Source organism: Microcaecilia unicolor, chromosome 9, assembly GCF_901765095.1.
Source record: "Microcaecilia unicolor chromosome 9, aMicUni1.1, whole genome shotgun sequence".
Classification (NCBI taxonomy): Eukaryota; Metazoa; Chordata; class Amphibia; order Gymnophiona; family Siphonopidae; genus Microcaecilia; species Microcaecilia unicolor.
This window is the reverse complement of record NC_044039.1, coordinates 172687017-172713753: the sequence shown is the minus strand read 5'-3', so window position 1 is coordinate 172713753 and position 26737 is coordinate 172687017. Positions and strand designations below refer to the sequence as shown.

Here is a 26737-nt window from a genome sequence, read left to right as displayed (position 1 = left end):
CTCAGTGTGCTGCTGCGGCTAAGAAAGTGAATAGAATGTTGGGTATTATAGGAAAGGTATGGAAAACAGGTGTGAAGATGTTATAATGAGTGCCGTTGTATCGCTCCATGGTGCGACCGCACCTTGAGTATTGTGTTCAATTCTGGTCGCCGCATCTCAAGAAAGATATAGTAGAATTGGAAAGGTGCAGCGAAGGGCGACTAAAATGATAGCGGGGATGGGACGACTTCCCTATAAGAAAGACTAAGGAGGCTAGGGCTATACAGCTTGGAGAAGAGACGGCTGAGGGGAGACATGATAGAGGTATATAAATAATGAGTGGAGTGGAACAGGTGGATGTGAAGCTTCTGTTCACGCTTTCCAAAAATACTAGGACTAGGGGGCATGCGATGAAACTACAGTGTAGTAAAATTTAAAACAAATCGAGAAAATTTTTCTTCACTCAACGTGTAATTAAACTCTGGAATTCGTTGCCGGAGAAAGTGGTGAAGGCGGTTAGCTTAGCAGAGTTTAAAAAGGGGTTGGACGGTTTTCCTAAAGGACAAGTCCATAAACCGCTACTAACGACTTGGAAAAATCCAAAATTCCAGGTATAACATGTATAGAATGTTTGTACGTTTGGGAAGCTTGCCAGGTGCCCTTGGCCTGGATTGGCCGCTGTCGTGGACAGGTGCTGGCCTCGGATGGACCCTTGGTCTTTTCCCAGTATGGGCATTACTTATGTACTTAGGTACTTATGCCCCTTTTCACTGGAAACTCTATGCCCCTTTCTATCCAAGCTGAACTTCCTTTTACGAAATTTATGTTTCATCATTTTTTATTGATGTTTGCAAAAATAAATCATAAACAACAGTTGCCTCCATTCTTTGAATACAATGTCCAGTTTGTGAAGGATAATACAAGAAAACTTGATTAAATAAACAATGTGCACATCAACTTTTTAAACAGTATTTCCCCCCCCCCCCCCCATCTAATCCCATTCCTTCCCTTCCTCCTATGTTTCAACAGTTTATATTGATGGTTCCTTTTACGAAATTTAAAGTTGCTTTGAAAACATGGCTTTTCCATCAGGCTTTCTTTCGACTCTACCTAGGTTTTGGTTTGCACCCCTCTTACCATTGCCCTATCCAATACTGTCACCCCATTCTTTGTGGATTTTGCTCTTCTGTTACATAGTAACATAGTAGATGACGGCAGAAAAAGACCTGCATGGTCCATCCAGTCTGCCCAGCAAGATAACTCATATGTGCTAATTTTGTGTATACCCTACTGTGTTGTTCAGGGCACAGACCGTATAAGTCTGCCCAGCACTATCCCCGCCTCCCAACCACCAGCTAACTTTCCTATTTGTAATTGTAGTTCCTTTTCCTTTTTTGATTTCATATTGAAACTTTAGCATTGTACACTGCTGTGATCTGTAAGTTAGTTAACGGTGGTATAGTAAATCTCAATAAATAAATATGCCCCCCTTGCTTTTGGGTTATAGCACTTGTGCGTGCTCTTATACAATACTGCTTAGGGCACTCACACTGATAAGTGCTACATTTCTCTGCACTTATTTGTGCAAAGGGGCATGTACCTGTTAGTATTACACTTTACATGTAAGGGAAATGGGGCTTGATATACCGTCTTTTTGAGGTTTTTGCAACTACAGTCAAAGTGGTTTACATATGTTCAGGTACTTATTTTGTACCAGGGGCAATGGAGGGTTAAGTGACTTGCCCAGAGTCACAAGGAGCTGCAGTGGGAATCAAACCCAGTTCCCCAGGATCAAAGTCCACTGCACAAACCACTAGGCTACTTCTCCATGTATACATTTTTCATTACTTTCACATCTCCCATTCCCACTCCCTACAATCCTGATTTCACTCCTTTTAACAGTAGAATCCACTCCTTTTATTATCAATCTCTTAATTCCATATCAACTTGCTATCAATGACCATCTTATATCCCTACTTCATCTCTCTGTCACATATTGCCATATAGATAAAATACCAGGGGTCCATATTCCGCTGGTGACACTCAGCATTTTGCTGTCTGCCACTGGCATTAACCTGAAAATTCAATGCCGGGCCATGACCGGTCTTCAGCATTGAATTTCCGGGTTTGCGGAGCTGGCTAATGTATAGCCAGTTAAGTGTGATATTCAACACCTAACCGGTTATGGGTTATCGCATAAAGATAGGACTGACTTATATGCAGTCCTATTTATGTGGTTAACCTGGCCGGTTAAGTTCTGAATATCAGCACTTAACCAGCTAAGTACTGACTCTACCCCCAGAATGCCCCCAAAATAACTGGTCTTCAGTTCAGAACTAACCGGTTATTTTCAGCGGCACTAACTGGTTAGGTGCTGCTGAAAATTAGTGGATAGCTCCGAACAGTTGATTTGAACAGTTGAGATCCTGCTTCATATGTTATCGAGGCATCACCAAAGCTCCTTCCCTGCGGACTGTAGCAAACTTTCTAACCAATCCCTCAGGTACTTTGGCACTATCCAATCATCACCTTACAGTAACAAGTCAATCCGCCTAATATTTAAAACCATTTAACCGGCCAGGAATTGCTCCTCGCCAATTAAATGGCACTTAACCGGCTATCTGGCAATATTCAGTGGGAGACTGCCAGTTATCTCCCGCTGAATATTGCCGGTTAGCGCTTAGTGGATAACCAGTTATATCGCGCGATATAAACAGCTATCCACTAATATTCAATTCATTGCCAGCTAAGTTTAGTGGCCAAATTTGGCAGCCAAAATAGCAGGTATATGTTTAGCCGATTTAAACTTACCTGGCCAACCCTGAATATTGGCTTGGCCAGTTATGTTTAAACCAGCCAAAAATACACTGTATATTCAATGCTAGTCACCGGAAATGGCCTGGCATTGAATATCCTGTCTCAGCGCCGACCATGGAAGGCAGCCTGGATATCTCCCGCGGTCTGAATATCGGACCCAATATGTTAAGCTTCTATCTGTAACTAATTGGCAGTCAGCGTAGTACTTTTATAGTGGGCAATACATGCTCACTTCTTCTAAGCCAGTGGTTCCCAAACCTGTCCTGAGGTTTGCCAGTCAGGTTTTCTGGATATCCATACTGAATATTCATAATATTAAATGCGTGACTGCATAATAGAATAGTTACTATCTTTTTATTATCTTTTCAACATGCACATTTATATACTTATTGCTCTATTTGTGCTTGTATCACTATACTCATACCACATTCATTCCCACTCATACTGCACCTCATTCATGCCAACTGCTACAATCTTATACATATATTAAGACCATAAGGCTCAGGTATCACAAAGTCCCATCAAGGTGCTCCAATCTTCTTAGGATTAATAAGTTAAGAACTCCTACAGTTCTGTTCAAAATCACATCTAATTTCTCCGAAGAAAAATCCAACAATATCTGCTCCAGTCTTCAAACCTCCAAGGAGTACTTTAAACTGAGTCCGTGAATCTTCCTTGAGCTACTATTTGTTCAATTGATCTCCACTTTCCTTCTAAATGGTAGATCCACAAGTAGAACCAGCGTCCTTGTATTGATATTGACGGAAATGAATGTGGTATGAGTATAGTGATCCAAGCACAAATAGAGCAATAAGTATATAAATGTGCATGTTGAAAAGATAATAAAAAGATAGTAACTATTCTATTATGCAGTCACGCATTTCATATTATAACACGTATGTGCCTGGAGTGAAAGGTTTTGATCTCATTAGAAGAATTAGAAGAATTTAGTACTGAATATTCATGAGACAAATTTGCATGCAATGGAAGCAGTGCATGCAAATCAATCTCATGAATATTCAGTGTGGATACCTAGAAAGCCTAACTGGTCGGGGTCCCCCCCAGAACAGGTTTGGGAACCATTGTTCTAAGCCCTCAAAGCAGATGCACTGAAGTATGTTGTATAAGCTGGAGACGCTGCTATGGCAACCCATAATAAACTGAATTGCAGAAGGGAGGCCAAAACCCTGCTGAGCTTCCTCTAATTGTGTTCTGAGCAAATCTGTGGATCTGCAAACTAAGGCCTTTATGTAGAGCAATAAATCAAATAATTACTATCTGTAGGATGGGATTCACTTTTTAAGCACTCCTAGGACAGGGGAGTGGAAGAGAGGATCCCCTACCAAGGAGGTGAGAAGCAGGGGAAGGTGGGGGTTGGGGGGGGGGAGGTTAGGGGGTGAACTGAGTTAAGATCCTTTGTTTCTACAAATACATTCTTTCAAGCCCTGCTCGGTCTAAGTGCCAGCACCCAGAGCTAGGCCAGTACTTAGTCTGTTTTACATGTTTCAGACAACATGTGAGCCCCTCTGCTTTAAGGTGGCAGGTCTGATAAGATACTTTTAAGAGTGAGATACAGAGGAGGCACCCCTTTAGGTGTGAAATCTGGGCCTGACTATCAGTCTGCATTCTATACTGTGAAACCTTGGACAAGTCATTTGCCTGATATGTATCCCATTTTTACTGTACTCTTGGTTGTCATTATATGATCTATGGTGTTCTTGTACTACTGTAATTCACTAAACTGCATTGCCAGGTTGCTCAGAACATGATTCACAAACTCTCATGTACTCTTTCTGATCCTCTAGACCAAGGATGTTCAAACTCGGTCCCTGAAGGGCCGCAATCCAGTTAGGTTTTCAGGATTTGCCCAATGAATATGCAAGAGATCTATTTGCATACAATGGCAACAGTACATGCAAATCGATGTCATACATATTCATTGGAGGAATCCTAAAAACCTGACTGGGCGAGGGCCGAGGTTGGATGCCCCTGCTCTAGACCCAGTGTAGAGAACTAATGCTATGCTCACAAGTATGAGCGTCATCTGCATTCATGGTGGCCTCATCAAAACACTGTTTGGCCTTTGGAAAGCAAATGGTATAAAGAGCCTCCATGCCAATAGTTTTAAATGTAGATGCTTCAGGAAAGAAAGAGAAATTAATCACAACTTGTGACAAAATATTCAGGGCATGTAGGAGGCAGAGCCATTATTAACACTTTCAATAATGCCCTCTACTCATAGATATACACCAACAAACGCAGAATCACCCTAACACATCCATATCTTTTATTTGCCTCAAATACCCTTGGTCACAACTAGATTAATTCCTTTCAGGTTGGTATAAATATGGCAGAGGAGTGACTTCTCTTACTTGACTTCCATTCTAGTCTGCCATTTTTATTTTAAATATGTAAATCTGCATTCTACTTTTTTCATATTCTTCCATTTCTTCTCAAGTCTCAGTAGTGCTCTGCTTTGATTTGGTTCTCCTACTCTGTTTCTCTTTCAATTATCTTACTAGGGATTTCAGGGACTGTTTTGAGTAGGTTTTCTTTTCTCTTTATCAAATCAATTTTTTAAGAATTTGCAGTCCAGACTTCCTCAGATACCCAGTCCTTATATTGTGGGGTCCCATACAGTATAAGGGCTCCGTACTCTCAACTCTCCTATTTAATCTGCTATGACTAAAGGAAAGAAAATTACCAAGGTAAGAACCTAATTTTCCCATATTAATTGCAACTTGTATTTGATCATACCGAAATCAGTTAACGCTGATTACGGTACCATGTAAGCCACATTGAGCCTTCATAAAGGTGTGAAAATGTGGGATACAAATGCAACAAATAAATAAACTTGTTTCTGAGTCCATTAGCCCTCATCCAATTTAAGGGTATATCTGCTTATTTTTATGTGGATGATATTTTGTTACTTTAGCCAACAGATCTTTTCTTTCCATCGTTAGGCCCGCTCCAGGATTGCCTCAATTGTGTAGTGGACTGGTTGTTCAAACATAGATTGGTTTTGAACAAAGAAAAAACAGTGGCATGCTGGATTACGGGTCACTTACATCAACTGTTGAGCATCATTTCCTTATTTGGCAGCCCTGTTACACCAGTCGATTCTTTCAAATATCTAGGGATTTTGCTGAATTTAAAGTGTTCATTTGTCCCACAAGTTTCACAGTTATATAAGGTCGTTTTTTTCACCCTCTATCAGTTGTGTTTAGTCAGACATCTTATTGAGCATGATATTTTACATAGACTTATTCTCTCTCTTCTTATAACAAAGTTGGGCTATTGTAATATCATCTATTCTGTCTTCCACACTCATTACTGAAAAAATTACAGTCAGTTCAAAATGTAGCAGTTAGGCTATTGTGAGAAGAAATCGTTTCACGTTAGTATTTTGTTCAGGAAAAATCACTGGCTACCCAAGAACAAATAATTATCTACAAGATTTTATTTATCACTTTTAAGGCGTTTAGAATAGGTCTTCCAGACTACCTTGCTGCTCTCACAATTCCATGTACTCCAGCACGTGTTCTTTGTTCTGTAAACTATTATCGTTTAGTTTTCCCCAGTCCAAAACAAGCACGATTTGAGACTACGAGGCACTCCGCCTTTTACTTTTTAGCCCCTGTCACTTAAGTTACCTTTAAATGTCTGTATCCCCTCTTTATGTTTAAACGGTTTTTATTGATGATCAAACATTTGAAACAGCTTTATGAAAGGCAAACATTCCGTAATCATAATGACACATCATATGCATTTATGTACATCTTAACTGCATCATCAATTTTTACAACATTTTCTCCCCTTCTACCCCCCCCCCCTTAATATAACCTCTATACCGTGAGCTTCTTACGTCATGGTCTCTATTCCTTCCAAAATTCTGTCACCAAACTTTACTGACTTGTACAAGGAGTATATGTCTACCGGGTTCCCCTTACGTTAGGGTTTGCTAAAGTTGTTTAGTACAGCACTTCTTGCTTTATGAGAAATATTTTGCAGATAAGGGTTCCATATATTAATAAAATTCTTTCGTCTCTTTGGGTTACCCTGGGCCGCCCTGGCCTCCCAGAGCATTAACTCATGGAGCCTATTCCTCCAGAGCCAAACGGATGGTGGTTCCTCCTGCATCCAATGCCTGAGTATGCATTTTTTCCCCACTGCATATGCCTTACAGAAAAGTAACTCCAAAGTTTTATTTGAGACCCCATATGCATTGCTTGTGTTCAAAAGTACTCCTCTCCAGGAGGGGAGCAGCCCTTGCCCTGATAATTTTTCAAGGTATTTCTGTACTGCTTTCCAAAATAATTTTATTCTGTCACATCTCCAAAATGCATGTAGAAAGGTATTCCTCTCTCTGTGACATTTAGGGCATTGGGCATCAGATATCCAACCAGCCCTTGCTGCCTGTGATTGTGTGATGTATCCCCGATGGATAATCCTATATTGACTCTCCTGCAACTCCGCTCCACCCACTTGTTTGGGTATATCTTTGATCAATTTAGCAAACTTTATTCCCTTCAACTCATATCCCAAATCTTTACTCCATGTGTCTTTAAGCTTCACGTATGCACGAGGAGGCCTGAACGACATTAAAGCTCTGTGTAAGCTCGATATCGATACCTGTCCATATGCATCCCCCCTCAAAAATTCACGCAGCCTATGGCCTAACCTCATGTCCAGAGCTGCCTGGTCTAGACTGAACCAATAATGATGCAGTTGTCTATATGTGTAATAATCTTTATTGGCAAGTGAAAGCCTCTGCTGCAGGTCCTGAAATCCATACATTCCCCCCTCTTCACTCCTCAAATGTTCAAGCAAAGTAATTCCCAATTCAGACCATTTATCCAGTATCCCTTTCTCTAACCCCGGGGCAAAAACCCCATTCCCTCACAATGGGAGTTGATCACTAATATTGGAAGCTTGTCCCCAGGATCGCATAAGGAATTGCCAAATGCGTCGCAGTGGCTGCAGCAGTATACTTTTCCTACAGACCAATGGCAAGTTTTTTGTTTTGGCCTGCAGGAGAAAGTTCAAATGCCATGGTCTAAATAATGTACTTTCCCAGCTAAGCGGCGTATGTTGATGTGTATTGAGCAGCCAATCCCTAAGATGTCTCAGAAGGCATGCCTGATTATATTGTTTTATGCAAGGGAGTCCCAACCCTCCCTGTGTCCATCCATCATACAGATATTCAAATCGTAATTTTGACTTCCTCCCCCCCCCATAGAAATTTCCGACTCATCCTGTTCAGTTTACGTAAATCTTTTCTGTATCCCCTCTTTAAAGGAATTTGAAATAGCAATAAAAACTTGGCTGTTTGGTCAGGCATTTGATACCTGCTGATCTATGATGTGGGTGAGATCTTTTTTTTCCGGTGAATTTGATTATTTGTATGCTATGGACTAGATATTGATTGAATTTCTATTCCTCTGTGTGAATGCTTTCTGTACTTTATACAATTGCAGTTCTTTTCTGTTTCTGAATTATTGATTGTACACTGCCCAGCTCTGCATGTCAGTATGGGCTGTATAGAAAGTCAAAATAAACTAAGCTAAACTAAACATGATGTTTTCTTACTGAACACAAAACAGAAGTCTACTGTGAGAAGCACAGAAACCACAGATCCCAGAATGCATGGCGGGAGAGGGAAAAGCCAGAGCAGAAAAACTATAGATCCCAGAATGCATTGCAGGGGAGGGAAAGACAAGTCCAGAACAGCTACAGAACCCAGAATGCATGGCGGGAGGGGAGGAGGCAGGAGCATAGAGAGCACAGATTTCAGACTGCTTGGAAGAATAAGGGTGGTCATGATAAACGAGAACCGGAGTGGCAGGAGAAGGAAAGAGAGGTGGCTGATTGGGAAATGGAATCAGCTGAGGAGAGAGTGGAACGTCTGAGTGAGGGGGTGGAGAATGAGAGGATGGAATGGGAGGAGTTGAAGGAGGTGGGGGAGAAGGGGTGGAAGAAGAGATGGAGGTGGGTGAGGCAGTGGGTGGAGGAGAAGAGTGATTGCTGGAGGAGCCCAATGTAACAAGGAAAGCATAATAGTCAGGGAGATCCGGTGGGTGGATGTCAAGAGATAAGTTGTTGACAGTTGTGGGTGATGGATCGTTTTAGCCTGACTTGTGGAACCGTGTTTAAAGCTGGGCTGGCTAAAAGGGAGTTTTGGGAGGCCTTGCTGATTTCTGAGGCCTTACTAACTGAACTGTGTAGAAAAGCCTGGCTGGCTGAACTGTGAATAAAAGCCCTGCCACCACTAATGCACCACACTGCACCAACTTGGGCAACACAAGACTTGCATTGCCTGCCAGATAGACCCAGCTACATGATTGGATTTCTACTAGGACTTCTACTTATTAGTATACTTGCAGCCTGCCTGACAGACCCACTGCTAATTAATTATTTCATTGCAGGCTGACAGACTCACTAGTTAAACACTTATATTTCTGCTAAAATTTCTAATTTTAGTTTTTATGTACCAGTAGCGTAGCCAGACACCCAATTCTGGATGGGCCTGATCCTAAAGTGGTTCGGCACAAGAACCTTGCCCCTTGCAAACAGTCTAGTGTGTACCTTTTAAATATTTCAGACCTTCACCGGCAGTGAGTAGTGACTCATACATGCTACTGTGCTGGCCCCAGAGCCTTTCCTCTGATGCAACTTCCTGTTTCTGTATAAGATAAGGCTCTGGGGCCAGCACAGCAGTATATATGAATCACTGTTCACTGCTTATGAAGAACTGAAGCATTTAAAAGGTACACGTGGGGGGAAGGGGGTAGAGAGATGCAAGATTGCCTGGGGGGGGGGGGGGGGGGGGAGGGGGATGGGAGGGAGAAATGCCAGGAGACTTCAGCTGATGGTGCTTGCCTTGGGGATCCTCGCCAGCCACATCACAAATGGGCCTCTCCCACACGGCTATGCTACTGTACTGTACCTGCAGCATATCAGACAGTCCTAGTAGTTAATTAATCTTTCTGCTAATGCTTCAGTTTTTTTCAATTAAGACTCATTTATGTCCATCTTGTAAATTTCTTTAAGATGCTTTAAAGAAGAGTGCAGAAAAATGCATTATTAATAATGCCGTAAAATGAATTTAATGTAATGTTGGCCCAGTCTAAGTTTTAAAGCATAGCTATCACTCACCAGTGCTGTGTTATGTGGATGTCATCTACAATAATGTTATTTCCTGTCTTTATTTATAACCTGCCTCCTTGCCTTTAGAATTACAATTAATTTCGTAACCAACCTCCATTAGAATCCTTTCAGAGTGGCTCTTTGCAGTGTTTGCTTGCATTAACTTGGTTGAAATAATCAGTTGGTCTTGTAGAGGCCTAGGAGGCTGTTCCTAACTCGGTGTCCTGGCCTTTGGATAAATCAGGCCCTAACTAAACAAAAAATTAAGCTTTACTTAAAGCTGTACCTGTACAGCTTTGAGTGAATTTCTTCATAAAGGTAGTTAATACATCCTAATAAATAAATAAATACATAAAATGAATCAATGCAGAAAGTGGAAAGAGATCACTGCTTACCCTGCTGACATTGAAATGATTTAAAGAAAAGCTGATGTTGCACGAGGAATCTGTAAAATGTACATTTTTAAAACATTTGTTGGTCTTGGGTGTGACCCAGACATGCCAAAAAATCATCCCGCACATTCCTTAATCTTCACTTCCCCAATTGTAAAGGTCTAAAATACAAGCTAACACATGCGTCAACCTTCTCTTACCTGAGCACACAATTCTGGAACGCTCTGCCGCGCAACTTAAAAACGATCTATGAACTAGCCAACTTCCGCAAACTACTGAATACCCAGCTCTTTAACAAGGCATACCACAAAGATCAACAAACGTAAATTCCTATACATATACCCAGTACTGTCTTACAATACTTGCTTGTTAAACTACTATCATGTAATATCACTATCATGTTACCCAAGATCCTCTGTAATACAAAATGTATATTTTCTTATATATCACATATATCCATTATTCATGATGTATTGTAAGCCACATTGAGCCTGCAAAGAGGTGGGAAAATGTGGGATACAAATGCAACAAATAAATAAAAAATCTCACCCTGAATCCTCCAAGTAATGAATACTTATGATTAAACATCACTGACTACTGATTCAATATTGTAACCAGTTAGTTTATCAGAGTTTAAAAAGGTTTGGATAGTTTCCTATAAGAAAAATCCATAAGCGATTATTAAGATCGATGTCGCTGCCAGGCAAAATAGTGGAAACTATTATAAAGAATAAAATTACGGAACACATAGACAAACATGGTTTAATGAGACATGGAGGGGCATAATCGAACGGGGCGCCCAAGTTTTCATGAGGGTGTCCTTGCAGGACGGCCCCATGAAGGGGCGGGAAAACCGTATTATCGAAACAAGATGGGCGTCCATCTTTTGTTTCGATAATACGGTCGGGGACGCCCAAATCTCAACATTTAGGTTGGCCTTAGAGATGGTCGACCTAAATGTTGAGATGGTCGACCTTAGAGATGGTCGTCCCCGGTTTTCAGCCATAATGGAAACCGAGGATGCCCATCTCAAAAACGACCAAATCCAAGCACTTTGGTCGTGGGAGGAGCCAGAATTCATAGTGAACTGGTCCCCCTGATATGCCAGGACACCAACCGGGCACCCTAGGGGGCACTGCAGTGGACTTCAGAAATTGCTCCCAGGTGCATAGCTCCCTTGCCTTGGGTGCTAAGCCCCCCCAAAAACCCCAAATCCCACTACCCACAACTGTACACCACTACCATAGCCCTAAGGGGTGAAGGGGGGCACCTACATGTGGGTACAGTGGGTTTTGGAGGGCTCACATTTACCAGCACAAGTGTAAGGTAGGGGGGATGGGCCTGGGTCCGCCTGCCTGAATTGCACTGCACTCACTAAAACTGCTCCAGGGACCTGCATACTGCTGTCATGGAGCTGGGTATGATATTTGAGGCTGACAAAAAATATTTTTAAAGTTTTTTTTAGGGTGGGAGGGGGTTGGTGACCACTGGGGGAGTAAGGGGAGGTCATCCCCGATACCCTCCAGTAGTCATCTGGTCAGTTCGGGCACCTTTTCATGGCTTGGTCACAAGAAAAAATGGACCAAGTAAAGTCGGCCAAGTGCTCGTCAAGGACGCCCTTCTTTTTTCCATTATCAGCTGAGGACGCCCATCTCTTGATCACGCCCCAGTCCCACCTTCGCTACGGTGCTAACATGCCCCCGTGAACTTTGGTCGTCCCCGCAACGGGAAGCAGTTGAGGACGGCCAAAATCGGCTTTCGATTATGCCGACTTGGGCGACTCTGAGAGAAGGACGCTCATCTCCCGATTTGTGTCGGAAGATGGGCGCCCTTCTCTTTTGAAAATAAGCCTGAAAGTCAGCATGGGTTCAACCAAGGGAAGTCTTGCCTCACCAAATATGTAACACTAACTGTCTATTTTCTGATCTTTTATCCACCAAGAACGATACATTATAAGCCACATTGAGCCTGCAAAAAGGTGGGAAAATGTGGGATACAAATACAATAAATAAATAAACATGTGGATAAAGGTGAGCTGTAGTGTATCTAGATTTTCAGAAAGCTTTTGATAAAGTGCCTCATGAGAGACTCCTGAGAAACTTAGAGTCATGGGATAGGAGGCAAGGTTCTGATGTGGACTAGGAATTGGTTATTGGACAGAAAACAGAGGGTAGGGTTAAATGGTCATTTCTCTCAATGGAGGAGGGTGAACAGTGGAGTGCTGGAAGACCTTAGGAAATTGAAAGACTGGACATCCAAATAGCAGATGAAATTTAATGTGGACAAATTCAAGGTGATGCACATTGGAAAGAATAATCTGAATCATAGTTACCTAATGCTAGGGTCCACCTTGGGGATCAGCACTTAAGAAAAAGATCTAGGTGTTGTTGTAGATAATACGCTAAAATCTTCTCAGTGTGCAAAGTTGGCCAAAAAAGCAAACAGGATGCTAGGAATTATTAGGAAAGGGATGGTGAATAAGATCGAAAATACTATAATGCCTTTGAATCTCTCCTTGGTGCGACCACACCTTGAGTTTTGCTTTCAGTTCTGGTTGCCGCATCTTAAAAAGATATAGTGGAATTAGAAAAGGGTCAAAGAAGAGTGACCAAAATGATAAAGGGGATGGAACTCCTCTCGGATGAGGAAAGGCTAAAGAGGTTAGGGCTCTTCAGCTTGGAAAAGAGATGGATGAGGGGAGATATGATTGAGGTCTATGAAATCCTGAGTGGTATAGAAACAGTAGAAGTGAATCGATTTTTTACTCATTCCAAAAGTACAAAGTCTAGGGGACACTCAAGGAAGTTACATGGAAATACTTTTAAAACAAATAGGAGGAAATATTTTTCACTCAACGTATAGTTAAGCTCTGGAACTCTTTGCCAGTGGATATAGTAACAACAATTAGCGTATCTGGATTTTAAAAAGGTTTGAACAAATTCCTGGAGGAAAAGTCCATAGTCTGCAATTGAGACAGACATGGGGAAGCAACTGCTTGCCCTGGGATTGGTAGCATGGAATGTTGCTGCTAATTGAGTTTCTGCCAGCTACTTGGCCACTGTTTAGAAAACAGGATACTGGGCTAGATGGACCATTGGTCTGACCCAGTATGGCTATTCTTATGTTCTTATGACTTGGGAAAATCCACTGCTTATTTCTAGGATAAGCAGCATAAAATCTGTTTTACTGTTCTGGGATCTTGCCAGGTACTTGTGACCTGGATTGACCATTGTTGGAAACAGGATATTGGGCTTGATGGACCTTTGGTCTGTCCCAGTATGGCAATGCTTATGTTCTTATGTACTTACCAGGGGCGTAGCCAGACTTCGGCGGGAGGGGGGGTCTAGAGCCCGAGATGAGGGGGCACATTTTAGCCCCCCCCTGATGCCACTGACCCCCCCTGCTACTTTTGACCCCCCCCGGCGCTGCCACCTCTACTTTTGACCCTCCCCCCAGCGCCGCCGACCCTCCCTTTTCAACCCCCCTTTCCTGCCGCCATCAGGTACCTGTGCTGGCGGGGGTCCCCAACCCCCGCCAGCCGAAGTCCTCTTCAGCGCTGGTCTCTGGGCCGGTGCGTTGCTGCAGCTGATCTGGAAGGATTCTGTTCTGAGTGAGTCGTCCTTGTGTCCTGCACGTTCCTACATGCGCACATAGGAACGTACAGGACGTCAGGATGACTCACTCAGAACAAAATTCTTCCAGATCAGCTGCAGCAACTCGCCGGCCCAGAGACCGGCGCTGAAGAGGACTTCGGCTGGCGGAGGTTGGGGACCCCCGCCAGTACAGGTACCTGGCGGTGGGAGAGGGTTGGTGGCGGCGGGAAGGGGGGGTCGAAAGGGGTGGCAGTGGTGGGGGGCAGGGCCAAATCTGGGGGGCCCATGCCCCCGTGGCTCCACATAGCTACGCCCCTGGTACTTCAACAGACCCATAAGGTGCTTCACTCTGGCTTCCCTGTTTATCTTTCATCACTCATCATTCAACATACTCCAGCTACGGCCTTACACTTGCACCATGATGACCGCTTATTTGCCCCCCCCCCCCCCCCCCCCCCAGTTTGTTGTGCTCAGTTTGACTCGACACGTCAAAGCACCTTCTATTGTGTGGTCCCATCCTTTGGAATACACTGCCCCCTTCATTTTCCACAGAACTCTCATTCTCCAAATTTAAAGCTGAGCTCAAACTTTACCTCGAGTCTTTAGTCAAACTTTCAGTGAGCAAGCGCTGTGTTGAGTGGCTGCTGTGATGTGGTGTCTCTCTGTCTATGCCTATATTCCCCTTCCCCACCCTATCTTCTCCCCTGCTGTGTCCTGTAAATGATGGAGTTCCTTTCCCTTTCTGTTTCTTTTAATTGTAAACCGCTTCATTGTACTGATTTGAGAGGAGGTACATCAAATGTAAGAAACCATAAATTGGATAAGGTGCCAAGCAGATGTTTTCCAGGCAGCCCCACACTGCCTTGATTCACTGTTGTCTGCATCCTTCACAGAAAGAGAAGAGGAAGATGAGGAAGAGGAAGATGAGGAGGAGGATGATGAGGATGATGATGAAGAAGAGGAGGAGGATGAAGACAAAGACACCGATGCCACAGATGAAAGTGTTGAGGGTGATGCAGAGCTGCCAGCCATTACTCTGCCTGGTTTGTTCTCCCATGAGCCCTTGGGGGACAAGAGAAATCCCACCCAGCTGGAGGGGATGGGCTATCGAGTTCCAGACATCCTGGCATGGGAACATCAGAACCAAGGTCTTGGTAAGAGAATTCTTTCTCATATTTTATAACACTGTATGTCCTGAGGCTACTTAATGAATGGAAAGTGTGATTGGTTCATACTCTCTTTTTTCTTCATTTCACTGTCTATACTGAGACTGTTATTACAAAATGTTTGTTTACCTTTTCAAGTTTCCAGACTCAAAAAGTTATTTTGGCAAAATTTAGCTTCAGGTGGATTGGAATTGTAGCATCAAATCTTTCACTGTGGCCTTCTCTGCAAAATTTAGGATACAAATGATTCAGCACATCTTTGTAAGACTGAGTTGAATGTTCCACATGTTTATTTACTTATTTGGATTTTGCTCACACCTTTTTCAGTAGTAGCTCAAGGTGAGTTACATCTGGGTACATGTTGGCCTGAATACCCATTTTGTATTGTAAGGAAAAGAGCTGCAGGCTGAATGTTTTCAGATATTCAGTTATTTATACTACTCAGGAATTTTGCAGACATTTGATTAGAATTGTTTAACTTGATCACTGTAGGACTAGATCTGGGAACTTGCTAGGTTTCCCCTGGAAATTCTGCATTTAGGGGCCAATGCACAAAGGTTGCCGTTAAATACGGAAGCCATGGGTGAACTTACTGACTCACAAACAGTGACCGATGCACAAAGGGGATGGCATGCAAATGAGATGCATGAAAATTTAACAGCAACCTTTGTGCATTGGCCCCTGGAAGCACCTGGCCCAGGACATGGGGGGTGGGGGGGTGGGGGGTGGGGAGAGCTCCTGCATTGAAACAAGCTCACCTTCATCTTCGGTAGAAACTCTAGCTCCTGCAGCTGCCTGTGGCGCTGGGGGGACCTGCATAGCCATCCGGTTTGTAAGGATGGTGGCAGTGGCTCAGGCGTGTTTTGAAGCTGAAACTCTGATGTGCACGCAGCTCACAGGGTACCAAGAAAGGGAACCAGGAAAAATAAAGGGAATGGGACTTGATATACCACCTTTCTATGGTTTTTGCAACTACATTCAAAGTGGTTTATAAACATGCTTATTTGTATCTGGGGCAATGGAGGGTTAAGTGACTTGCCCAGGGGCACCAGGAGCTGCAGTGGGAATCAAACCCATTTCCCTAGGATCAAAGTCTGCTGCACTAACCACTAGGCTACTTGTCATCAGAGCCCCAGAAGGAGGGGAGGGCTCCCTGCACCAGGCCGGGGATTAAAGCATAAGTATCTAGACACTTGCCTAAGGCCAAGAGATTTGGGGGTTGGGCCCTGTAAGATAGGGAAAGGGGAATTGGATCTGATATACCGCCTTTCTATGCTTACAATCCAAGCGGTTTACATTTTATATATAGGTACTTATTTAGGTCTTAATTGGGTCCTGCTTGTGTTCCACATAGGAAACAGATGATACAGGGCAAAAGGTGGTATGTTTTTATTTATTTAAATACTTGCTATACCACTAATTCTGACTTGCAGGTCTATGTGGTTTACAATTTATAACAATATACAAAAATAAACGTCATTTGTTAAAAGGACAATGAGAATCCAGGCACACAAGAACACATACAGTCTGACCAATAGGTCAGTTCTACTGCTCCAACAGAGTACTCAGATGTCCCATCCAACCCATCGCCACAGAGGAAAGGGTCAAAGAGGGCCAGGGAGAATTGCCATTACAGTTTACAATAATATGTTTTTAAAAGAGTTTTAAACTTGGCAAAAAACATGCCATTATCTAATGCCGTGCATTGGCTCCTTTTCCCTGGAGCCATAAGGCCAGCACCTGAGAAGAGGTATCAGAAGCCACTACCATGCATATCCCCTCCTTAAGCAAAGTCCCAGCATAACAATGTGTAGGGCAGCCATACAGGTTATGGGCATTTGAGAGACTGGGGAGAGTGCTTCCTGGGGTCTGGGGATGATTCTATCCCCCACAATTATATGCCATAAGTAGAACTGGAGGGTAATACACTGGAGTTCAGCCATTTGTGGGGGTTCAAAAATGCATTTATCTTATGGTGAGAGTGGGGGAGGGGGAATGCATAGGTCCCCAGACCCAAGATCAACATTTGTTACTCCAGCATCTGTAGAATATTGTTATTGGTAGCTCTGCACTTCAGTGGTTCTTCTCCATTCTTGCAGGCCATTCATTTATAGTCCAATAGAGGACATTTCTTCTTCTGGCAGGCCTCTTGTCTTTATCAACCCTGCACCCTGGTAGATATCATCCTTGTGCATAGTATCCAATGCCATCTTTTAGCTGATGACATTCTCATTACAATGGATGATGACCAGGGAGAGGTCATGGCTAGAATTAATACTTGTCTTAAGAGGATGAGATCCTGATGAGACTTTCTGTGAGGGAGTGGGTGGTACAATCAGGGTTTCCTTAGGAACACTCCCACACTGAAGCAGAGTCACCTCAAGAATAATTATGTTACCCTGCCTGGCCAGGAGGGCGGGGCTTAAGTAGACAGCAGAACAGGTCAGATAGGCCCCCAGCAAGGATCCTCTCAGGGTCTTCTAGCTTGGCCGCAGTACCTGAGGGGAGTTCCATTGAAGAGGAATTATTCTAGCTCAGACGCTTGCACCCTGTGTTGTAAGAAACCTCAAGTCTATGTCTCCAGAGATACCAGGGATTTTGTGAGAGGTAACTGAAGACTGCCAAGGTAGGCCAATTATCCCTTTGCTATTGGAACTGTGATTATGCTAGAGGAAGTTATTGTATATTGAAATGTGTAAACACAGAGGAACACAGTCTTCACAAATTGAAAATCGCAATGGACACAGCGAATATGACAAAGGAATAAAGTCTTGGGACGATGTAGTAAAAGTCCAAGTTTATTATATGGCTCAAATCACACGATGAATCCAAGTCAATATGGTAAAAAAGAGGCTCGACATGGCCGTGTTTCGGCCAACCGGCCTACCTCAGGAGTCCTATCAGGCTTATTTTCGAAAGTGATCGCCGGCGATCTTCCTACATAAATCGGGAGATGGCTGGTGATCTTGCAAAAGCGGCGAAATCGGTATAATCGAAAGCGGCGTTTTTGACACCATCGCCACTTTCCCGTCGCTGAAAGTTCAAGGGGCGTGTTGCGGCGAAGCGAAGGGGGGACATGGGCAGGCATGTGCGTGGCTACCAGATGGCCGGCTTTTGCGGATAATGGAAAAAGAAAAGCGGCGTTCATCAGTATTTTCCCGGGTTTACTTGGTCCTTTAATTTTCACAGCCAAGCCTCAAAAAGGTGCCCCAATTGACCAGATGACCAACGGAGGGAATGGGGGATGACCTCCCCATACTCCCCCAGTGGTCACCAACCCCCTCCCACACTAAAAAATGTAAAATAAAACACTTTTTTGCCAGCCTCTATGCCAGCCTCAGATGTTGTACTCAGCTCCCTGACAGCAGTATGCAAGTCCCTGGAGCAGTTTTTAATGGGTGCAGTGCACTTCAGGCAGGCAGACCCAGGTCCATCCCCCCCTACCTGTTACACTTGTGGTGCTAAGTGTTGAGCCCTCCAAACCCCCCAAAACCCACTGTACCCACATGTAGGTGCTCCCCTTCACCCATAAGGGCTATGGTAATGGTGTAGAGTTGTGGGGAGTGGGTTTGGGGGGGGGATTTGGGGGGCTCAGCACCCAAGGGAAGGGAGCTATGCACCTGGGAGCTATTTGTGTATTTTTAAAACATTTTTAGAAGTGCCCCCTAGGGTGCCCGGTTGGTGTCCTGGCATGTCAGGGGGACCAGTGCACTACAAATGCTGGCTCCTCCCATGACCAAATGCTTTGGATTTTGCCGGGTTTGAGATGGCCGGCAGTTTTTTCCATTATCGCTGAAACAAACAAAACTGGCGATCTGAAACCCGGCAAACTCTGGCATTTGGCCAGGCTAAACCGTATTATCAAAAAAAAAAGATGGCCGGCCATCTTTTTTGAAAATACGGTTCCAGCCAGCTGTTGCGCCACCGCCGCCAAAATAGATTGCCGGTGACCTATTTTGCCGGCGACGTTCGATTATGCCCCTCCACATGATCTGAATAAAATACATTAAAAAGTTGTATCCTTGGTTTATACATAAAAAGTCCTTATGTTTTTTTAATGTCTACATATCTAATTGGTTATGTTGCTGAATTTGTTTTACTTGCTTGTTTAAGTATGCTTCTTAATGTATTTTATTCAGATCATATAGATTCCTGAGGCAGACCGGTTGGCCGAAACACGGCCGTGTTGAGTCTCTTTTTTACACTATTGAAATGTGTAGCCATATCAGGGACAGGCTACTGAAACAGGGTTTGCGCTTAAAGAGACTTTTTTTAGAAGTACTAAGCCTGTGAGGAAAGAGGAGGGCTGCTTATTTCCCTTGTGTACATAAATAAAGTGCTTTGACTTTTACCTGCAACCTGTGTATGCCGCATTTTGTGAAGTCCTGTAGCCAGCTACTAGCCACACTGCCACATCTCCATAAATTGAAACATAACACAGCTAAAACACAAGTATTATAATTCTATTATTATTTTGATGTCACTCTAGAAACCTGTTCTGTGGTTAAGATCTTGATTCTGATTACTTTTGGCCTCCCCCCCCCCTCAAGTCTCCTCTATAGTTTGCTCAGCCCTTTGTAGCCTAGGCCAGTTCTGACAGATTCAGCAATATATACCTAGGCAGGATTTGTGAACATTTTAACATGCTTTAATACTTTCTAAACTCGATCACTGTGACACAATAGATCATGGTATCACTGAGTGCTTACCAGGCTGCCTTGAAGAGGTCCAGAACACATCTATTAAGCTTTTATATTTCCTTTATACTGGAAAAGCTTCATTGGTTGCCAATATCTAAATGAACTTAAAATGCTGTGTTTTTTTTTCATCAGCTTAATAGATGTATTGGTCTAAAATTTCTGTCTGATCTATTGTCACCTTGTGTTCCTTCTTGTTGATTATGCTTTTTACAACAGGATTTATTTTAAGTCCTCCCTGCCTTTGGTTGTCAAGAATGAGATGTCCCAGCACTCTCCATTTTTGTACTTGTGTCATAGTAAACGATGGCAGATGAGGACCTGATGGTCTGTTCCATCTGCTCAACAGGGCAGCCAGAGCTGTGTACCTGTTGTCCACGCAGCTTACACCCTTTATGTCCTCTTTAAAATGTGAAGGTGATTTAAGGTTTGATTTGATTTCATCTTCGTTATATATAGGGATCCTTTGCTTATTCCACACATTTTGAATTCTGTCACTTTTTTTTTTGTTGTCCTGACCACATCCCCCTGGATAATATTCGGAGCATCCACCACCCTCTCCATGAAAAAGTATTTCCTGATGTTACTCTTAAGTCTACCACCCTGCAACCTCAATTCGTGTCCTCTAGTTCTATCACTTTTCCATTCCTAAAAAAAGATTTGTTTGTATATTAATACCTTTCAAGTATTTAAAAATCTGTATCAGATCACCCTGTCCCTCTTTTCCTGTAAGGCAGGGGACACACCAGGCCAGTCTGGTTATCATGATATCCACAGTGAATATGCATGATATAAATTTGTATACAATGGAGGCGGTGCATGCAAATTTATCTCATGTATATTCATTGTGGATATCTTGAAAACCAGACTGGCCTGGTGTGTCCCGAGGACTGGATTGAGAACCCTTGCTCTAAGGTATGTGCATTCAGGTCTTCAAGTCTCTTCTCATATGCCTTTTGCTGCAAACCCCCTATCGTTTTAGTTGCCTTCTTCTGAACTGTTTCAAGTCTTTTTGTGTTCTTAGCGAGATAAGACCTCCAAAACTGCACAATACTCCACGTTGGGCCTCACCAACGATGACCTGCACAGGGGTATTAACCTTTCTTCTGCTGGTTATTCCTCTTCTGGCTTTGGCCCAGTGGCGTAGCCAGACTGCCAATTTTGGGTGGGCCTGAACCCAAAGTGGGTGGGCACAAAATTTTCTCTCTACCCCCCTCCCCCAGCAAAATTCAGTCACACTTTTCAGTGAGTTTTCAGAGGCCAAAACCTCCTGCCTCAGGTCAGTATAATGCTGTTACGATATCCTCTCCTGACCTAAGGAAGGAAGTATTGGTCTCTGAAACTTTATTAACACAGGTACCATATTACTTTATCCTAAATTAAAATAAAATTATTTTCTTTACCTTTGTTGTATGGCCATTTACTTTTTCTCATTGTGTTGCTCCCAGTCTCTAGATTCTGCTTTCCTTCGTCTTTCTCTTGCCAGGGTTTTCCTGTCCGTTCATCACCTATGGCTTTTCATCTTTTCCTCACCCTTGTTCTCCACATGCCCCTTCCTCTTATTCTCCAGTCTTTCCCTACTCTGTCCTCTCCCTCTTTCCATCCAGCAGCTCCCCTCTTTCTCTCCCCATCCTTCCAGTGTCTCCCCTCTTTCTTTTGCATCCAGCGTCTCCTTTTTCTCCCTACCCTTCCATCCAGTGTCTTCCCTCTTTCTCTCCTTATCCTTCCACTCATCTACCCTCTATCCTGATCCTTCCATCTAGTGTCTCTATCTCCCCTCTCCTTCTATCCAGTGTCTATCGCTCTACCCTTTTCTGTTGTCTCCTCCCTCTCTCCACATCCTTCTAGTTTCTCCCCTTTCTCTCTGCATCCTATCATCCATCTCCCCTCTTTCTCTCCCTATCCTCCCATGTCCAGCAGCTCTCTTCCCTCTAGTCCCTTCTTCCTCTTCCTTTCTTGTCCAGCAGCTCTCCAGCCCCTTCCTCCTCTCCCTCCCATGTCCAGTAGCTCTCTCCCTTCCCGCCAGTCCCTCCCATGTCCCAGCAGCTCTCCCTTCCCGTCAGTCCCTTCTTCCTCTCCCTCCCATGTCCCAGACGCTCTCTCCCTTCCCTCCAGTCCCTTCTTCCTCTCCCTCCCATGTCCCAGCAGCTCTCTCCCTTCCCTCCAGTCCCTTCTTCCTCTCCCTCCCATGTCCAGTAGCTCTCTCCCATCCAATCCCCTCCTCCTCTCCATCCCATGTCCAGCAGCTCTCTCCCTTCCCTCCAGTCCCTTCTTCCTCTCCCTCCCATGTCCAGTAGCTCTCTCCCATCCAATCCCCTCCTCCTCTCCATCCCATGTCCAGCAGCTCTCTCCCTTCCCTCCAGTCCCTTATTCCTCTCCCTCCCATGTCCAGTAGCTCTCTCCCTTCCCTCAAGTCCCTTCTTCCTCTCCCTCCCATGTCCCAGCAGCTCTCTCCCTTCCCTCCAGTCCCTTCTTCCTCTCCCTCCCATGTCCCAGCAGCTCTCTCCCTTCCCTCCAGTCCCTTCTTCCTCTCCCTCCCATGTCCAGTAGCTCTCCCCCATCCAATCCCCTCCTCCTCTCCATCCCATGTCCAGCAGCTCTCGCCCTTCCCTCCAGTCCCTTATTCCTCTCCCTCCCATGTCCAGTAGCTCTCTCCCTTCCCTCAAGTCCCTTCTTCCTCTCCCTCCCATGTCCCAGACGCTCTCTCCCTTCCCTCCAGTCCCTTCTTCCTCTCCCTCCCATGTCCCAGCAGCTCTCTCCCTTCCCTCCAGTCCCTTCTTCCTCTCCCTCCCATGTCCCAGCAGCTCTCTCCCTTCCCTCCAGTCCCTTCTTCCTCTCCCTCCCATGTCCCAGCAGCTCTCTCCCTTCCCTCCAGTCCATTCTTCCTCTCCCTCCCATGTCCAGTAGCTCTCTCCCATCCAATCCCCTCCTCCTCTCCATCCCATGTCCGGCAGCTCTCTCCCTTCCCTCCAGTCCCTTATTCCTCTCCCTCCCATGTCCCAGTAGCTCTCTCCCTCCCATGTTCCAGCAGCTCAGCCATTTTCCCTCCAGCCCGCCCATCCACAACCTTCCCGCTGCCCTTTTGTCCCGCGGAGGCAGCGTTTCCTTCCTGCCCTGTCTTTTCCCCAAGCTCCGCTGCATCGCCCCAAGTGGAATCCTTCTTCTTTTCGGCCGTCACGCTGCGCTGCCGTTCACACAGGCAGCTTCGCTCCTCCCCCACCGCGTTCATCCGGCCCTAACAGGAAGTGCATCAGAGAGGGCCAGAATGGACGCGGGGGAGGAGCGAAGCTGCCTGTGTGAACGGCAGCGCAGCGTGACGGCCGAAAAGAAGAAGGATTCCACTTGCAGGGACGATGCAGCGGAGCTTGGGGAAAAGACAGGGTAGGAAGGAAACGCTGAACGCTGCCTCCGCGGGACAAAAGGGCAGCGACAGCGTGCGAAGGATGGGCGGGCCTGGAGGGAAAATGGGTGGGCCTGGGCCCGTCCAGGCCCACCCGTGGCTACGCCCCTGCTTTGGCCACCACCTTGTCACATTGTGACCTAGAGTGTGGAGCTTCATTCTAATTGATATTTATATAAATGATTCCTACTTGAAGACTTGGCATTTTACTGCGAGTTGAATACTCTGTTAGGTCTATATATTAACAATTATTTACTTATTTTTATGTTTCCTATTATGTAATTTGGTAGTTTTCAAGAGGTAAAATTGATCAAGGCTTATTTGTGTCTCACTGGTGCAAGTTGAAGGTTGAGAAAAAGGGGGATGACATTGTCCCCCAAATTCTATATATGGCACTGATATATAACAAGCCAATCAGTGCTGATAATTGGATGTTAACAAGCAATTAGCAGCACTAATTGACTTTAATTAGAATTTACGCACACAACTTTCTAGGCGTATTATATAACATGGTGTGCATAAATTCTAATGTGTACAGTCGAAAAGGGGGTAAGGCCATGGGTGTGGAATGGGTGGGTTGTGAGAATTTCAAAAAACTATGCGCACTATTATAGAATATACCCAATCTGCGCCTAACTTAGGTGCAGGTTTTTAGGCCCGGTTTTAGGTGGCCTAAATGGGTAAGCCTAAATTTTAGGCAAAAGAACAATGTGTGAGCATATTCTATAAATAGCGCCTAACTTTAGATGTGGTTTTACGGCACCGGTTTTTTTTAGGCGCTGTATATAGAATTTCCCCTTGTGTCTTTATTTGATAATTGGGAGTCCTCTTTTGTTTCTGTGCTTTATACATTAGCCCCATTTAAGAAGCTACAGCAAAGAAGTGTTTATTATTGGTAGAAGTGAAGTGAGTTGTTAGGAAGGTTAAAGGATTGTGGCATGCCAATCGTAATGAAGTTAATAGAGGGTTTTACCTTCAATGGTTGTGAGGCTATCATAAGAAAGCATTAAGCCATTAGTGCCCAACGTTCCCATATGGGATTTTATTATGGGAACATTGGGCACTAATGGGTTAATAAAGAAGAGAGGGTATATGATTTCAAAAGAATTCAAGAAACTATGAGTTGCCTACAGCAGCCATTCCCAAGCCAGTCCTTGAGGCATACCCATTAGGTTTTCAGGATATCCATGAGTTAGATTTGCATGCAGTTGAGGAAGTGCAAGGAAATCTCTCTCATGCATATTCATTGTGGATATCCTGAAAAGCCGATGGGACTAGGTGTGCCCTGAGGACTGGGTTGGGAACGGCTGCCTTAGAGGATTGTTTAAAAGGGTGAGGAAGAAGACCAAGGAACCAGTGATGATTGTCCTAATGCAGAGGGTTTTGCTTTATTTTTCCAGAGTATAGTTAAGCAGTTGAAAATTAACTGTGGCGTCAATATGAAAAAATGATTTTACCAGGCAGGAGCCTGCTGAGTGGACATAGAGCAGATATTCAGCAGCACTTAACTCCAAAGTGCCACTGAATATCTGCTCGGACTGCCACAGCACTTCCCAGTTAGTGCCAGGGTGGTCTGAGGGCAGATCCAAAAGTTACCTGGGCACTAGCAACATTCAGTGCCATGCCTGGATAAGTATCTGGAGAGAGGGGGGTAGCGCTTGGCCAATCAGCACTACCGCCGGAGTACTGCATGCGCCCAGTCATAATTCAGAGTTTGGCGTGTACCGAGTCCTGTGGTAGAAAATTATTTTCCGTTTTCTACTGTGGGGGCGTTCCCGGTGGTAACTGACAGCACGCCCACATTGGCACGCGCTGCATGGTTACCAAGTGGGTAGCACGTGAGCCCTTACCGCTAGGCCAATGGGTGGTGGTAAGAGCTCAGGCTGTAAATAGACGCACGCTAGTTTTAATATTAGCGCAGGCCCATTTCCCAGCCCATAAAAATAGCTTTTTCCCAGCCGTGGTAAAAAATGGCCCACCGTGCACCTAAATGACACATCACACTACCGCAGGCTACTTTTTACCTTGGCTTTATAAAAGGACCCCATAGTCATCCGATAGGCGAGAACTGGATATTCACCTTCGGTGCCCACTTACGCATCCAGGTTTTCCTACATTAGCACACAACTGTGGAACGCATTACCAAAAGTCTTGAAAACCACATACGATCTCCTAAACGTCCGGAAAACACTAAAAACTAACCTGTTTAAAAAGGCATACCCGGCCGATCCAACATAAATGCCTGATATCTGCAACGCAACAAAACTAAAGTACATAATGGACATACCACAACTCTTCTGTTATACGATGCCCTAATGTGGCTGTGCCATATGAATTTTATCTTACCACATCACTTTATATTTGTTCACACCGGAGTCTGCAGACGCCTTCTCCGGTACTATGTAAGCCACACTGAACCTACAAATAGGTGGGAAAATGTGGGATACAAATGTAACAAATAAATAAATAAAATATTAGGCTTGGCATTGAATATACAGGTCAAATTCAGCTTACAGTGGTTAGTGCCTTAAAAATCTCTGACTGCTGCCAGCTGTATATCATCCCTGTGTTTCTGCAACTGGATATACAAAGGTGAATCATGTGGTCTTACAATTCAATTCATGGAATACTTTGTAAAGCCAAGATGAAGTGGTGATTACTTTCTTACAGATAAATGTGGGGATGAAGTACCATGGACCTTTGGCCTTTTGGCTATAAAAGTTATATTTCCTGTTTTTTTTTTAATTGAAAATTGTCAATTCTTCCCAAGTAGTGGTATAAATAATCCAACCCAACACTGTTAGAACTTAGAAGACATGTGGGGTATGGAAAAGCTCTCTTATTAACAATCTAACAAAAGATTTTTTTGAGTTCTTCTGTATTCTGTATCTTTTGTTAATCTAAAAGTTTCTTGTTGTCTGGGTATGGAAGATACAAATATCTCTTATGACCTCAGTGGTGACTTGACTCAGTGGCAATTTTTAAAAAGGGTTCCAGAGGTGATCAGGGAAATTACAGACCGGTGAGCCTGACGTCGGTGCCGGGCAAAATGGTAGAGACTATTATAAAGAACAAAATTACAGAGCATATTCAAAAGCATGGATTAATGAGACAAAGCCAACATGGATTTAGTGAAGGGAAATCTTGCCTCACCAATCTACTACAGTTCTTTGAAGGGGTGAACAAACATGTGGATAAAGGTGAGCCAGTCAATATTGTGTATCTAGATTTTTAAAAGGCATTAGACAAAGTACCTCATGAAAGACTCCAGAGGAAATTAGAAAGTCATGGGATAGGAGGTAGTGTTCTATTGTGGATTAAAAACTGGTTAAAAGATAGAAAACAGAGAGTAGGATTATTTGGTCAATATTGTCAATGGAGAAGGGTAGATAGTGGGGTTCCCCAGGGGTCTGTGTTGGGACCACTGCTTTTTAACATATTCATAAATGATCTAGATTTGGGAATAACTAGTGAGGTAATTAAATTTGCCGATGACACAAAGTTATTCAACGCTGTTAAATCCCAAGATCACAGCATAAGCTTGAAC

At 44.1% G+C, this 26737-nt stretch overlaps 1 protein-coding gene across 1 annotated transcript in view; it reads left to right on the top strand.

The window, feature by feature from the left end:
- The window catches only part of ARMH4 (armadillo like helical domain containing 4), a 190913-nt gene that overhangs the window by 54920 nt on the left and 109256 nt on the right, over positions 1-26737 (top strand). The window contains exon 5 of the mRNA XM_030215271.1: positions 14821-15081. Within this exon, the coding sequence (XP_030071131.1) occupies positions 14821-15081 (261 nt within the window). The remainder of the gene's footprint in view (positions 1-14820; positions 15082-26737) is intronic.